The sequence below is a fragment of the Lacerta agilis genome, chromosome 5 (assembly GCF_009819535.1).
Source record: "Lacerta agilis isolate rLacAgi1 chromosome 5, rLacAgi1.pri, whole genome shotgun sequence".
NCBI classification, from domain to species: domain Eukaryota; kingdom Metazoa; phylum Chordata; class Lepidosauria; order Squamata; family Lacertidae; genus Lacerta; species Lacerta agilis.
The window spans coordinates 12,633,472-12,648,931 of NC_046316.1; the positions used below are offsets into that span (position 1 = coordinate 12,633,472).

Here is a 15,460-nt window from a genome sequence, read left to right on the forward strand (position 1 = left end):
CACAGAATACACTTGCACTCCTCTCCGCCATGCATGTAACAACTCCAGCGCGTAACAGAAAAAAGAAATGAAACCTAGGAATGAAAGGGGAGAACTATTCTTCATGTCTGCCGTTCAGGTTGGGGAGATATTTCAGCTTGTTTTTGCCAGGACTTTTTGATTTTTAGAAAACGGGGGATTTGTTCATTTCCCTCCCCTCCTTTTTTTTTTTTTTTTTACAGACCTTCCGGACAAAGCATTAAAAACAGTTATATTTATATATCTATTTATAGAGTTCTTCATTTTGCCAGCGGGTTGACATCGCTCCATCCTCCTGTCTTGACTTGACTCTGTAGGTGTGTGTGCATGTGTGTGAGAGACTTGCCGTCCCAACTCCAGCCCGTATCGGACGCAGTCGTTCTTCGGATGGAACGGTAAGGAAAGCAAAGGCCTTATTCAACCAACCTATGGAGGAAATGGGAGGGAAATGGGTCACACAAAACAACCCTTGCCGGACACACAGAGAGGATGACACAGGTCTTTTCCCCCTTTGCTAGACCCAGCCAGTTGGTTCCCTCTGGCTTCTTGGAAACCGTCGCTTATCAGGCGGAGGTGTTTCTCACAGATGATCTCTTGTGGGAGAACAACGAGTTGTACGCAGCATTCTCTCCTTTGTTACCTTCTGTCCATACCACTCCCAAAAGAAGACAGTGCAGGCTATATATATTGCTCAGATTCCCCTCACGCTTAAGAGGTTTGGGAAGCCTCGCATGGAAGGCTAGAGAACCGAGGAACAATTTGTGTGGGGTGGTCTGAAGTACTGCAGTGGCAATAGCAACAGGAGCAGGAGGCCCTGGCCGCAGGCCTGCTTTTGCCATCAATCCAGTGAAGTAGCTTGGTTGGGTTACAAGGGGGCACGAAGTTCTCAAATGTGCGGTATTCCAGTACGTTTCTGCAGTCTGAAAGAGGGCGGAGGGGGCGAAAGGGGCAGGCGAGGGACACGGAGAAAGTTTTCTTCATCCTTCCGAGTGGCGCAGAATGTTCATCAGACAGGTACAATATGGAGGCCTAGGCTGTCACCCTGCAGTTTCATGTGGTTTCCATGGTAACTAGTGGCGGTCATAGGCAGCGGCAGCAGTGGGAGGTGCGGAGCCCCGGGATGTGGCACTATAATAATAAGGGGAACCTGAAAGTTAACACAGGAGAAGAATGGACTGATTGAAAGGACATACAGTAAAATAAAATAAGAAAAGAAAGGAAGGAAGAAAGAGAGAGAGAGAGAGGGAGAGAGGCATATTAAAAGGAACTAGAGACAGAAACCCGAGGGTGGGGACTCATTAGTGGCCAATATAAAGAACAGGGAAACCTGCATTTGCTAAATTACATAGTGCTAGTCACACAGAAAGAGTTCTGGTGCAGCAGCTGCATTCCAGCTAGATGCTGTTCAGGAGGATAACCTAGATTCATAGGAGCCAATTCCTAGAGGCCGAGTTCCCTTTGGCCGCCCAGTAAAATATTTGAGGGGGTCGGGGCCCCTCCCCCAAAGTTGATGGACATTGCCATTCAAATGGTATGTGTCTTGTGATCGATTAGGCGGGGCTTACCTGGGCCCCACAATATTTTATTCAAGTTGGCACCCCTGCCTAGATTCCTCGTGTAGCAATTGTCACTTGCCTGCATTCATAGGAATATTTCCCAAAAAAGCACCTCACGGATGCTAAATGTCAGATTTGGAACCCTCTCTGCTGATTCCACCACAATTACAGTTCAAAATGTTATGGTGCTGAATACTTTGCTCACTTTGTGAGCCTATTGATGATACATAAGAGCTTTATGCTTCCAAAATACCTGGGTTGCCTGGTCCAGGGAGGGGAAGTACTGATCTGGTTTTTTTAATAATAATAAATAAATAAATAAATAAATAAAAAGGTACATAGCCTTCTTTGTATCAGTTTAAATATTCAGCCCTGCTAAATATTCAGGGGTGTCGAAAATCAGGGGAGGAAAAGGAGTGTGCCTAGAAAAAAAGCTGCAAAGCAGACAGTGATTAAATTGATGGGCAAGTTTGTAAAAAAAAAGTGTGAGAAATTTTACAAAAGGGCTGATGCTGCCGCTAAGGGCAAGGCCGATTTTTGCAACAACAAAACTAGAAGAGCACAAACTTGAAGCATGTGGCGCAGTGGACCAGTGTGTCTGGCTGGTAGTTCGAGCCCACCCAGGGATGAGCACATGAGAGTCTTGTTTAAGCAATCAGTTTTAGGGAACTTGAGGGGAAGGTGTAGGAGGGGCCTGAACCAGCAAAAGTATGGAATTGCTTCTAGTCCCTCTGCTTTAAGTTGCCCATTAGGAAGCTGGACTAGATATGCCTTTGCTCTGATGCAGCAGGACTGTTCTTACGCTGTGTGCAGAGGAACTGGTCAGATTCTTAGGGTGGTGAGTGTAGGACCAGAGGGTGCTCAGTAACAGCCACATCAACTAGGTAAGACACCCATGGCTTTTTGGAGAAATACCCTCGCAGGTGGAAGATACCCTTCTCTTTTGAGTTTCTTTACACAGTCAGTAAACAACTGCTTTTAACGCACTTCAATTTCTGATGCGTTTACATGATCAAGGGGCTAATCAGATGCAGGAAAGAGATGGAAGCTAATGAATAGAGCCCCGTGAGAATTAAAGACTCTTGTCTCAAATCTGTTTCATATTAGGATAAATGGCTCTGTAAATAGCTGTGAGGCCTTCATCTCAGGCATGCAGAGATGGGGATACTTTGGAATTCGCTGCGAGTAGACAGGGGAGCTCACGCGGGAAAGTGGGCGGGATAAAACCCTCTGGGGTTCTGTGCTTACACAGGAGGGACTCGATAATATTTATTTTGCCCGTGCATGAATGCTTCTCTAAAATGCCTAGAGAGCATGATGTAGTGAGAGGGAATGTTGCAGGTCATCTTGGGTCTAGGGCTAACTAATCCTCATCTGGTCTGACTCCTGAGCCTTCCAGTATCAGTCTGTTGGAGGGCTAGACTGGCCCATGCAGCCACCATTCTGCCCTGCCTAAGTAAATTGCAGCGATGCTGGAGTCTGGAGCTACTCATCCTATCTTCTATTATAACAGACCCTCAAAGTGTTCCTAATTTCCAGGGACAGTCCCGGATTTACAGAAGTTGTTCCAGTTTCTGATTTGATCTCAGAATGTCCCATTTTCCCTTAGGATGCCCCTGTTTTCATCAGAGACATGTTGGACGGTATGGAGTTATGCAACCCCCGAGCCAAGGAAATAAGTAAGTGTACAACCTTGGACATATGAAAGCAGCCCTATATAGGGAAGTTTTTAAATGTTTAATGTTTTTATAGATGTTTGAAGCCGCCCAGTGTGGCTGGGGAAACCCAGTCAGATGGGTGATGTACTATTATTATTGGACGTCACTATTTTCATTGGAGAAATGTTGGAGGGTATGTTATATTGGTGGTCCAGAAGGCCACACCCTGTCCTGTCAAATTGGCCAACTTTTGCAACAGGAGTTTCCATAGCTTCTTTTTTCACATGCCTTTCATAAAACCGGGGGGGGGGGGGAGCAGCTGGAGACATAGCTGTTAGGAAAACTGAAAGTTGCATCAGTGCTGCACAGATTCTTTTCTGTTGTTTTCTGGTCAGTTAGGTTTTGCAGGTTTCTGAAACGCCACAAAACCCTACAGAACCAGTTTACCAGCAACAGTTCCAGAATTAGTACACTCTACGGGACTACAATCTGTTTCTAGCCAGTTTGGTCATGTAAAAACCGAGGTAGGTGACTGTCTGAACACCACTGCCTGCCATTTTCAAGTTTTGAAAAGCTTTAGTAACTTAGTAATAGTGAGATATTAACGATCCTGGAATAAACTATGACGATTACTAAGTTACTGAAGCTTTTTAAGCCATTGTGTCCCATTTCTTTTCTACACCATCAAACATTGCCCATTGTCTTATAGGGTTTTCTGTTAATTGATTTTGCCAACGGTATGTTCTTTATAACCTTACCGTTGGCTGCTTATAAACTCTGGTGTTAAGTAATGTATACCTTGTTCAAATACATAAATAGCCTTGCAAAATAGAGAAATGGGCAGGGGTGTGGAGTGGGGCAAAATAACCAAAGGTACCTCATTTGTATAAATGATCAGGTCATCCTCAAATTATTAACTGCCAGGGACAATGAACTGAGCTGATGGCTAAATGATGAAGTCATTTGGAGGTGGGAATGTACCGCCCTCCCCCGTGAAATAGAAACAAATAAGGAAAAGAAAACAAAGAGACAAAAAGAAGGAGAGAGCAATAGATGGAAGGGGATGCAGGAGAGATACTCACTTAGTAACGCAGGGTTGCTGAACCTCCAGGCCTCATTGTAGGTTGTGTACTGAGGGTGGCTGTAAGGATTTCCTGAGAATTCACTCCCTAGAAAAGAGCAAAGGAGGGGTGACCCATTCATTAAGTATGTTGCAAACGGCGTTTCCGTGCTCTGCTCTGGTTCGCCAGAAGTGGCTTAGTCATGCTGGCCACATGACCCGAAAGCTGTACGCCGGCTCCCTCGGCCAATAAAGCGAGATGAGCTCCGCAACCCCAGAGTCGTCCGCAACTGGACCTAATGGTCAGGGGTCGCTTTGCCTTTACCTTGAAGGGGGGGGAGCAAAATTGTGACAATGCCTAGCAAGGGAGAGGAAGCATGAAGCCACACTCGTGAGTTGCATTTCCTTGTGCTTTCTCCATCTCCCCGCTTTCACTGTGATTTCGGCTTTGCCTGTGTGGACTAACGCAATGCAGGCGTTAAACATCTTCTATTTCTGACGTGCTGTTTTGGAGGATTTGGTCGGTCTGTCCTCTGGACAGGGGCGGAGGAAGACGCCCGGCTACCCGGGGCGGCAAACCCAGAAGCACTCGGGGGCGTGGTTTTGCTCCCAGCACGCGTGCTGGGAGCATCACACCGCCGGTGGGTGAGCCCCGGGCGGAGCAGCCTCGCTCCGCGGCTTGCCGGCAGCACGCAGCACTCTGTAGTGGTGCACCAGCGGCAGGAAAGCCCCGAGCAAGCCCGTCCAGGACTGGCCCACCAGCAGAGCGCCACTCCCAATGTGCAGGTACAGCGTATGCGGCACTGGCAGGAGAGCCCCGAGCAAGCCCGTCCAGGCATGCGCAGTCCATCCTGCTGGTGTTGCTGCTCCAGCGGCAACCCACTGAACAAGCGCTGGCTCCTGAGGCAAAGCAGCACGGAGGGGGAAGCCTCACGAGCCTGCGCTCGCTCGGCGGGTCGCTCAGTCGCCGCTGGAGCAGCAGCGCCCTCTGAGATGGACTACACAGTCCATCCTGCCAGCTCCTGGGGCTTCCCTGTCCTGATCGCGCGGGGCAGTGCCGACGGGCGGACCCCTGATGGACCGCGGGGTGGAGCGGCTTCGCTCCGCGGCTTGCTCGGGTCTGCCAGCGGGGCGGGGCTGGCCCAAGTGTCACCCCCCCTCCCCTGGAACCCAGGGCGGAGCGCCCCCCGCCCCCTTGCAACGCCTGTGCATTTATGCAAGCAGTTCCCACTAAAATTATGCATTTTGTATACAGTGGTACCTTGGGTTAAGAACTTAATTTGTTCCAGAGGTCCGTTCTTAACCTGAAACTGTTCTTAACCTGAGGTACCACTTTAGCTAATGGGGCCTCCCGCTGCTGCCGCGCTGCCGGAACACAATTTCTGTTCTCATCCTGAAGCAAAGTTCTTAACTATTTCTGGGTTAGTGGAGTCTGTAACCTGAAGCGTCTATAACCCAAGGTACCCTTGTATTGTGTTCACAAATGGGTTACAAACGTTTCGGGTTGCCGACTCCGCTAACCCAGAAGTAGCAGCTCGGGTTAAGAACTTACTTCAGGATGAGAACAGAAATCGTGAGGCAGTGGCAGCAGCAGCAGCAGGCCCCATTATCTAAAGTGGCACCTCCGGTTTACGTGCATTTTTTGCCCACTTTTCCTCCGGGGGTTGGATTACATGACCCTCAGGGTCCCGTCCAACTTTATGTTTCTGTGATTCTTATATACACTCTCTTCCAGTTGGATAATTACATCACAAAATTCGTAGAAGTGTGGATTTCGAAGGCTAGCTGTGTTTCGGCTTAGGCATCATTTCAGGAAGCGCAAATTGGGTGGCTTTGCAAACGAATGAAAATTGTGCTGAATTTCTTTCCCCCGCCCCTGTAAGGAAAGCAGGTGCAGGGACTTGGACAAGTCAGAGAGGAGTTTCTTCGCAAAGCCCTATCTATGTCTGTAAAAAGAAGTCTCGGCTGCTGCCCCTCTCCCATCTGTATTGTCACCCTAAACTGTTTACAGTGAATCTGAAGTGCAGGTTAAGTAGAGGAGAAAGAGCCTCTCTCTCTCTCTCTCTTCCTCTCTCTCCAGAGCAGTCAAGGGGATCCAGGGAGGGAGATGCAGCGAGTGTGAAAGGTGTTTATTGACGAGGAGTGAAAGGAAACGTGCTGCAGGATAATGAGCTTTTGAGCTCAACTGTGACCAAGAGGAACTGAGCTATCTCCTTCCCCGATCACTAATGAAACACATGTAATTTCCTCATCAGCACTGGATTCTGTTTAACTGCTCCCTTTACAGCAGACCCTGGCTGTGACCTGCTCTCTCTGATGGTCCAGAAGCTTTTCTGCCAAAGCCTAGGATGTTCTGTAAACGTTGCCAAAGAGTCAAAAGGCAAGGGGAGGCCATGCTTTTGAGGAATAACAAAGTCTGCGGAGCAAAGGGGTCCCTGGACATTACAGGCCTGCCCTGAGGAACAACCACCCCATATTGCCAGGAAGGGCTGTAATTCAAGTGGCAGAGCATCATCTCTTTTGCGTGCCAAAGATCCCTGCTTAAAAACTCAGCATCTCCAGTTAGGTAGGGGAGAGAAGTGTCTCTGAAATCCAGGAGACCTACTGCCAGACAGTGTAAAAAAATGATGAGCTAGATTGTTCAATAGTCTGATCCTCAGGGTCCCTTCCTACAATACTACGGGTCTATGAGACTCAGTCTAAAGCATCCTCCTCCTCCATTTTCAAGCAGCAGGGGATTTCCATTTCACTAGCCTCATAGAACTTTGCTGGTCGATGTGGTTCACCGGTGGTGTCCCCCATTCCTCAGGGTTGAACTGGGGAGCCAGGCTGTCCCCAGCTCCAGAAACTGAGGTTTAAGTAACATCTCTAGGACAGCGATAGCAACTGAGGATAAATGTCAGAAATAGAAATTTATCTCCTGGAGACAAGGAGTGCCATCTAGGTTCCAGTCATTCAGAAGGACTTTCCCTAAGTATCTCCTCAAAATTTAATATCCCTACTGTCTCGCCAGAGTGGTTCATGCACTAGTTATCTCCCGCTTGGACTACTGCAATGCGCTCTATGTGGGGCTACCTTTGAAGGTGACCCGGAAACTACAACTAATCCAGAATGCGGCAGCTAGACTGGTGACTTGGTGTGGCCGCCGAGACCATATAACACCGGTCCTGAAAGACCTACATTGGCTCCCAGTACGTTTCCGGGCACAGTTCAAAGTGTTGGTGCTGACCTTTAAAGCCCTAAATGACCTCAGTCCTGTATACCTGAAGAAGTGTCTCCACCCCCACCGTTCAGCCCGGACACTGAAGTTCAGCTCCGAGGGCCTTCTGGCGGCTCCCTCCCTGCGAGAAGTGAGATTACAGGGAACGAGGCAGAGGGCCTTCTCAGTAGTGGCGCCCACCCTCCTATCAGAGGACATCTGAAGGCAACCCTGTTTAGGGAAGTTTTTAATGTTTGATGTTTTCTCATGTTTTTAGTATTCTGTTGAGAGCCACCTAGAGTGGCTGGGGAAACCCAGCCAGATGGGTGGGGTATAAATAATAAATTATTATTATTATTTAAAAGGCTTCTCTTCTTCACATGTACCTTAAGAATTTCTTTCAGTAATAATAAATAATAATAATCAGCACCTAGACAAGTTGCCATCCAACCTGTTGTTGGTTTGCTGCTTTCCTGTGACTTAAATCCTCACTTAGTTCAAGCCAACACAAATGCTTAATGCAAAACACGTAGGTTTCGTATTCAGGACTGGCAACTCCTCAGTATTTCCAAGCTGTTTCAGTTTTGATCCATGTACATTCCCGCAAGATGCTCTCCTGCCAGCAATAATGCCAGGATGGGTCTGTGTTTCGTTGCATGCTCCCCACTTCCCTAAACAGTGGGATGTTCCAGGGCATCACTCTGCAGATGTGGTTTCCTTTGGGTGAGAGAGCTGCTGCTCATCGGAGTGCTTGCTGCTATTTCCCTCCACTGTTTATATATATGGAAAAAACAGTGGAAGGAAACAGCAGTAAGCACTCCGATGAGCAGCAGATCTACTACCCAATACCAGATCCCCAGAGAAAGCCCTGAACCTTCAAAGTTCCTTCAGCCAACAGTCATCAGGTATATTCTTACCCCAGTCTCCTCCCTTTAGTTTGCGGGGTGGAGAGGAGGCCATTATCCTGTTCAAGCACACTGAGATTGCCATCTACCCAGGGGCGTCGCTGGGGAGGGGCGGTGGGGGCGGGACGCCCCCAGTGACAGGGTGAGCAGCGGCGGGTGGGGGTGTCAAGCGGCGGCCCCTCCCGCCACTCCCACGCGCCGCCGCTCCCTCCGTCACCCCCGGAGCAGCAGCACATGGATGGGGTGCTTCTGCCGCTTTTTTTCGGCGGGGGGGGCGACCCGCGAGGGGGGTTGTCACCCCCTCCTCGCTGGTCACCCCCCCCCCGCGCGCCGAAAAAACCGCGGGAGGGCGGGCGGGGAAAGCCTGGAAAGGAAGCAGAGCAGGCGCGTTTAAGCGCCGCTCTGCTTCTTTTTCCGCTTTCCGCCGCTTTTTTTCGGCGGGAGGGGGGGCGACCAGCGAGGTGGGGGTCACCCGTCACCCCCTCCTCGCTGGTCACCACCCCCCCCCGCCGAAAAAAACCGCGGGGGGGGGGCGGGGAAAGCCTGGAAAGGAAGCAGAGCAGGCGCGTTTAAGCGCCGCTCTGCTTCTTTTTCCGCTTTCCACCGCTTTTTTTCGGCGGGGGGGGCGACCAGCGAGGTGGGGGTCACCCTTGTCACCCCCTCCTCGCTGGTCACCACCCCCCCCCGCCGAAAAAAACCGCGGGGGGGGGGGCGGGGAAAGCCTGGAAAGGAAGCAGAGCAGGCGCGTTTAAGCGCCGCTCTGCTTCTTTTTCCGCTTTCCGCCGCTTTTTTTCGGCGGGGGGGGGCGACCAGCGAGGTGGGGGTCACCCTTGTCACCCCCTCCTCGCTGGTCACCACCCCCCCCGCCGAAAAAACCGCGGGGGGGGCGGGGAAAGCCTGGAAAGGAAGCAGAGCAGGCGCGTTTAAGCGCCGCTCTGCTTCTTTTTCCGCTTTCCGCCGCTTTTTTCGGCGGGAGGGGGCGACCAGCGAGGTGGGGGTCACCCGTCACCCCCTCCTCGCTGGTCACCACCCCCCCCGCCGAAAAAAAGCCTCGGAAAGGGGGAAATCCCCCCTTTCTGTATACACGTGCGTCGTGACGTCATGATGACGTCACGGCGCGCGTCGTGCCCCTCCCCCAGGGGGTGCCTCTGCGCTGCCGCCGCCCCCAGCAGCGCAGAGGCTAGCGACGCCACTGCATCTACCTACCAAACATTAGCTCCCATCAGCCAACTGTTCTGAGCTATTAGTAGCAATCTAGCTTGGCCAGCAACGCAATAGTGTTTGGAAGTGTGTGCACACACAGCTATACGTCTAACTGGCACACATATTAATCCTTTCCATGTTGCAGTTTAGTTCCCTGTGAATGCAAAAAGGGGGGCTGGCTTTTTAAAAAATAAGTTCATGAACTCTGATTTGCTGAAAGGAGATGCAAGGTATGTTGATTATTTGCGATAAAATGTGCAAGCTCTCTGTATGCCTTAGGCTCACGTTGAGACCCATCAGGTGATTAGATTAAAAGTAGTTCTCATACAGAATTACTGTTGGTGCAGAATGCAATGGCCAGGTTGCTGACTGGGTCTAGACTGTCTGGGCACATGAAACCAATGCTGGCCTGACTACAGTGGCTACTAATTAGTTCCTGGCCCAATTCAAGTGCTGGTTTTGACCTATAAGGCTGATGCAGCCCAGGACCCCAATACGTCAAGGACCGCCACTCCTGAAAACAACAAGTCAAAATCACTAAGAGACAGATCTAACTTGGCTGCCCACCAGAATATAATTGATAGGGCCAAGCAAGACCTCTCTTAGAAGGCTGTTCCAAATTTTGGACACCATCACTGAAAAGGCCCAAACTCTTGTGCCCATCTGCTATACATCCAAGAGCAGAAAGAGAAGTGTCTTAGTGTAGCAGACTCATTCAGGGCAGGATGCGGTTCCTGAGATATTCTGGTCTCGGGCCATTTAGAGGCCAAAAATGTCGAATAGAGCCTGAATAGGTTGGAGAACCCTGATGTTGGGAAAGATGGAGGGCACAAGGAGAAGGGGATGACAGAGGATGAGATGGTTGGACAGTGTTCTCAAAGCTACTAACATGACTTTGGCCAAACTGCGGGAGGCAGTGAAGGATAGGCGTGCCTGACGTGCTCTGGTCCATGGGGTCACGAAGAGTCGGACACGACTGAACAACAACAACAACCGGTTGGAGAAATTATGATTTGACTTACAGTGGTACCTCGGGTTACATACGCTTCATGTTATATACGCTTCAGGTTACATACTCCACTAACCCAGAAATAACACTTCAGGTTAAGAACTTTGCTTCAGGATAAGAACAGAAATTGTGCTCTGGTGGTGCAGTGGCAGCGGGTGGTCCCATTAGCTAAAGTGGTGCTTCATGTTAAGAACAGTTTCAGGTTAAGAACGGACCTCCGGAATGAATTAAGTACGTAACCAGAGGTGCCACTGTACTGGCTTCACTCAGAACATTTTCAGCAGCTGCCATGTCTTCTACCAATCGAATTTCCCCAACTGTTTTCAGTATCATCCAAGAAAACGACCACACCCTCAAGCACCTTGCCCAAATGTGACAAATTTGAAAATAAAAGCAGGCTGTTCTTCTGTCTAATCAAAACTGGAACAGTCACAAATGTGTCAAGCAAGAAGAACTTACCAGGCACCATTCCTGCAAGAGTTGAGGTTGGGTAGCTGCCCTGTCCGGTGGGTGGAACATGGGGTGGGTAGCCAGGCAGGGTTGTGCTTGCCATGTCACGACCTAGCAAGGAGAAAAAAAGGAGGGAGAGCCAATTTCAGTACAGTAACTCAGGGTGTGAACTGCAAGGAAGGAAGCTCCTAGTTCACAGATTGCACCTCAGCTGCGAGCTCACTAGGTGGCATTTGGGTGTAGCAGGTTGTTTGGCAGATAAACATTCCTCTTAAATCTACAAAGGCATCTGTACCTTCCTTAACAGAAGTTAAAACGGTGCCTGTTGTGTTCAAAACAAACAAAACCCTATGCACTTTTATTCAGTGATGCAGCTAGAATTGTATGCCTGCTAACCCAGAAGTAAATCTGATTCAGTTCAACAGGGACAGGAGCAGAATTGGGCAACCATGCAGCCCTATCCTATGCAAGTAAGTTGCACTGAACTCAAAGTGATTTTGTGCCAGGTAAAGGTACCTAGTATTGCAACCTAAGTCTCAATTCCACAGCTTTACGCAAGGATAAATGGGTATGTATGGGTTGTAATATACTTTGCGAAGCTAACAAGTCTTTGATTATATAGGTTAGCTCAGTCGGTAGAGCATGAGACTCTTAATCTCAGGGTCATGGGTTTGAGCCCCATGTTGGGCAAAAGATTATTGCATTGCAGGGGGTTGGACAAGATGACCGTTGTGCCCCCTCTCCAACCCTACAGTTCTACAATTCTAGGATATGCAGCCCAATCCTGGGAATTCAGCCCCATATAATCCAGCTTCCTTTATTTGCAGGTTTGCTTTCGTATGATTGCACCCATAACAACACAAACTCTAATAAATATGTAACAAATAACGATAACAGCAAGTGTTCTTGACAGAGCTGGGTGAGCTTTCAAAAGATTAATTTGGAAACTATCAGGAATAAGACTCTTTGAGGACTGAAGCGTTTTTATCTGCCCCTGTACAAACTAAAATAAATAATAAATGTTTAAATTATGTTGGGTGAGACTTTTCTCCTGAAGATGAAATATCCATTCATTTGTTTTTTCTCACTGGCACACAAGGCCCATCTTCAGAAACAGCTGCGGGGGGAAGCTTTTGTTTATTTCCAGAAGGAATTGTCCCATTAGGAGCAGAATTAAGTCCAGAATTAAGTATTGCTGCTGCTCCCTTGCTGGCTTTACTGCAATACCACTATACACATGTTGTGTCTACTCTGGGCAGGAGGAAGCCTTTCCAACTGCATGTTTTCAGAGCATACAGCAGGGATTCTGGGTGAAAGAAATAGTAATAGACCGCCTGAACTTTTTATGGGAAACATTCAGTAGAGACCAGCTCTTTCCTCTAACCAAAGCTCTGGCATGACTTTCTTTCAGTGGTACATCTTCAAGGATAAGAGAACCCACAAATCACAGCCTTCATTTAAAAAGATCATCTCAAAGATAAGACTAAAGAGATGCTAAAAGGACACAAAACAAAGAACTGAGTTAAAACTAGTGTGACTTAATCATAGGGTACAGGGGGCCTTTAAAAAGCTCTGATAAATATCTGCTCTCTTTTTTTTAAGCAAAAGGGACCCTTGGTGAGGGTGGTTTTTCCTTTTTTTGAAATCCATTATTTCCACCCTAACCTTTTAGCACACAGTCTTCAACCTTTCTTTGTCGCATGCTTTCCAAACACTTTTGTTATCTTGTTCACTTCAGTATCCAGTTTGTGCCTTGCTTTATTAAACAAACAAATAAAAAAATTGAAGGGATGTCTCCAGTAACACACCCCAGACCCTCCAAATGTCCCTATTTTCCAAGGACAGTCCAGAATTTACAGAAGCCATCCCAGTTTCTGATTTGATCCCAGAATGTCCCACCTTTCCGTAAAGGTAAAGGGACCCCTGACGGTTAGGTCCAGTCGCAGACGACTCTGGGATTGCGGCACTCGTCTCACTTGAGTGGCCGAGGGAGCCGGCGTACAGCTTCCGGGTCATGCGGCCAGCATGACTAAGCCGCCTCTGGCGAACCACAGCAGCACACGGAAATGCCGTTTATCTTCCCGCCGGAGCGGTACCTATTTATCTACTTGCACTTTGTGCTTTTGAACTGCTAGGTTGGCAGGAGCAATGGGAGCTCACCCCGTCACGGGGATTCGAACCGCCGACCTTCTGATCGGCAAGCCCTAGGCTCTGTGGTTGAACCCACCCGCGTCCCTCACCTTTCCTTAGGCTGTCCCTATTTTCATTGGACAAATGTCGGAGGGCATGGAGTTATGTGACCCCCGAACCAAGGAGATAGGTAACTATACATCTTTTTAGAAGATATCTGAAGGCAGCACTGCATACAGAAGTTTTTAGTGTTTAATATTTTATTATGTTTTTATATATGCTGGAAGCTGCCCAGAGTGGCTGGGGCAACCCAGTCATATAGGCGGGGTATTATTATTATTATTATTATTATTATTATTATTATTATGGAATAGGACGTCCCTATTTTTATCAGAGAAATGTTGGAGGGTATGGTACCCCAGTTGCACTGGGCAGAGGTTTGAGTTCAGGTGGAAAAGGGTAAGGAGCAATCCAGAGCAGGAAGCAACTTGCGTTGAACTTCCAAAAACACGTGCTTAGGTTTGGGCTCCCTTTGCTCAGTTTTAGACAGGGCTGCATTTGGACCATACCATGCTGGCTGAAAGGCAAGACGGCGACTTTGGGGAGGGGGGAGGGAGACCACTGGGAAATGGCAGCAATATGAGTGTGAAAGAGAAATGCCTTGTGCTGTGTACAAAGGCTAACCTTGTTTGCACAGCCCTCGGGCACACCAGTTTCCACAGCTCCTTCCTTCCTTGCTTCATTTCTTTTTTTTTTAAAGCATTGAGTCATAGTCCCCCCCCCCCCTTCTCTAATCCCTTCTAAACCACAGCATTTTTCAGGTGCTCTGTGTAAGTGAAACTATAATCTCTGGTAAAACAGACTGCTTAAACTGCTGTAGCATTAGGCCAATCGAGTCCAGAGACCCTGGATTTCCCATCTGCCCAGCCACCAGCGAGAGGATTTCAATCTGAAAGGCTGGCTAAAGCCCCAGCAATGGGAAAGAGCAGGGCCAAGTCTTACCTTGCAAAGCTGCGGAGGGTTAAGAGACCAAAAGCTATTTGTCCTAGCATTCTGAAGCTATTCAAGACTGATCTTCCTTGTCAGGTTTTCAGGAAAAGATCAACCCATCCCATCCTCCCCCCCCCTTCTAGTATTTATCAAGGTTTGGAAGGCAAGATATTTCACACCTCTCAAAGGCTTAAAGAGTGAAGGAACCTGGAAGAGGAGTAGGGAGCAATGACAAACTCGGGGTGGGAGAAGAGAGTATCGCTGGCTCTCGAAATCAGCACATTTCTGTTTGATCGGGCAAATGTTGGAGGATTTGTCCTTTCTCGGCACTCGACTAGCACTCGACCACTGAAAATGCCAGGTGGGCCATTAAAATGCCAACATTTTGCTGGAATATGCATCGGTCATCCCAGGGAAATCTTGGTTTCTCTGAAATTTCCCAAGAAATTTCTAGCCTTCTTGCCAACAGGGATTTAAACGTTAAGAAGATGGGGGAGGAGTAAGACGGAAATATGCTCCCATTTCCTAGTACTTTAGCCATTGAGATTTCTGCCAATACCATCATGGTGTCACACCACACTTGGAATGCTGTGTATGATTCTGGCTAAAAAGGTAAAGGGACCCCTGACCATTAGGTCCAGTCGTGTACGACTCTGGGGTTGCTGCGCTCATCTCGCGTTACTGTCCGAGGGAGCCGGCGTACAGCTTCCGGGTCATGTGGCCAGCATGACTAAGCCGCTTCTGGCGAACCAGAGCAACGCACGGAAACGCCGTTTACCTTCCCGCCAAAGCGGTACCTATTTATCTACTTGCACTTTGATGTGCTTTCGAACTGCTAGGTGGGCAGGAGCAGGGACCGAGCAATGGGAGCTCATCCCGTCACGGAGATTCGAACTGCCAACCTTCTGTTCAGAAAGCCCTAGGCTCTGTGGTTTAACCTACCTCACCTCAAAAAGGACGTTGTGGTGCTGGAAAAGTTCAAGAAAAGGGCAGCCAGAACGAACAAGGAGATGGAGCAACTCCTCTGTGAAGGAAAGTTTAGTTTCCCTCAAAAAGCCCTTCAGTGCTTTGCCCAAACATCAAAAATTGCCTCAAATTTCAGGCTAGGTGGAAGTTGGGAGCAGCTTACAATTTTGCCTTTTAAGTTCATTTTAGGAGACTTCAGTGGAAAACTCCAGGATATGCTTTCTGCATGATATAGAGGCCCTTTGGGAAATATTCTGGAGCCAAATGGGAGTGAAACTGCTCTGGCACAACAACTGCTTCCCTCTTGTTGTATCAG

General features: G+C 48.6%; 1 protein-coding gene across 17 annotated transcripts in view; it reads right to left on the reverse strand.

Moving 5' to 3' along the window:
• Positions 1–233: 233 nt before the first annotated feature.
• Positions 234–15,460, reverse strand: part of PAX2 (paired box 2) — a 130,955-nt gene continuing 115,728 nt past the window's right edge. For 10 of the 17 annotated variants that reach the window (XM_033148647.1, XM_033148656.1, XM_033148651.1 and 7 more), the window contains 3 exons: positions 11,068–11,169; positions 4,315–4,401; positions 234–444 (listed from right to left, as the gene is read on the reverse strand). In XM_033148647.1, coding sequence (XP_033004538.1) covers positions 263–444; positions 4,315–4,401; positions 11,068–11,169 — 371 coding nt within the window. In that variant the 3' untranslated portion in view covers positions 234–262. Of the gene's footprint in view, positions 1,166–4,314; positions 4,402–11,067; positions 11,170–15,460 lie in introns of all 17 variants that reach the window. The other 7 variants (XM_033148661.1, XM_033148658.1, XM_033148662.1 and 4 more) reach the window with 2 other exon arrangements.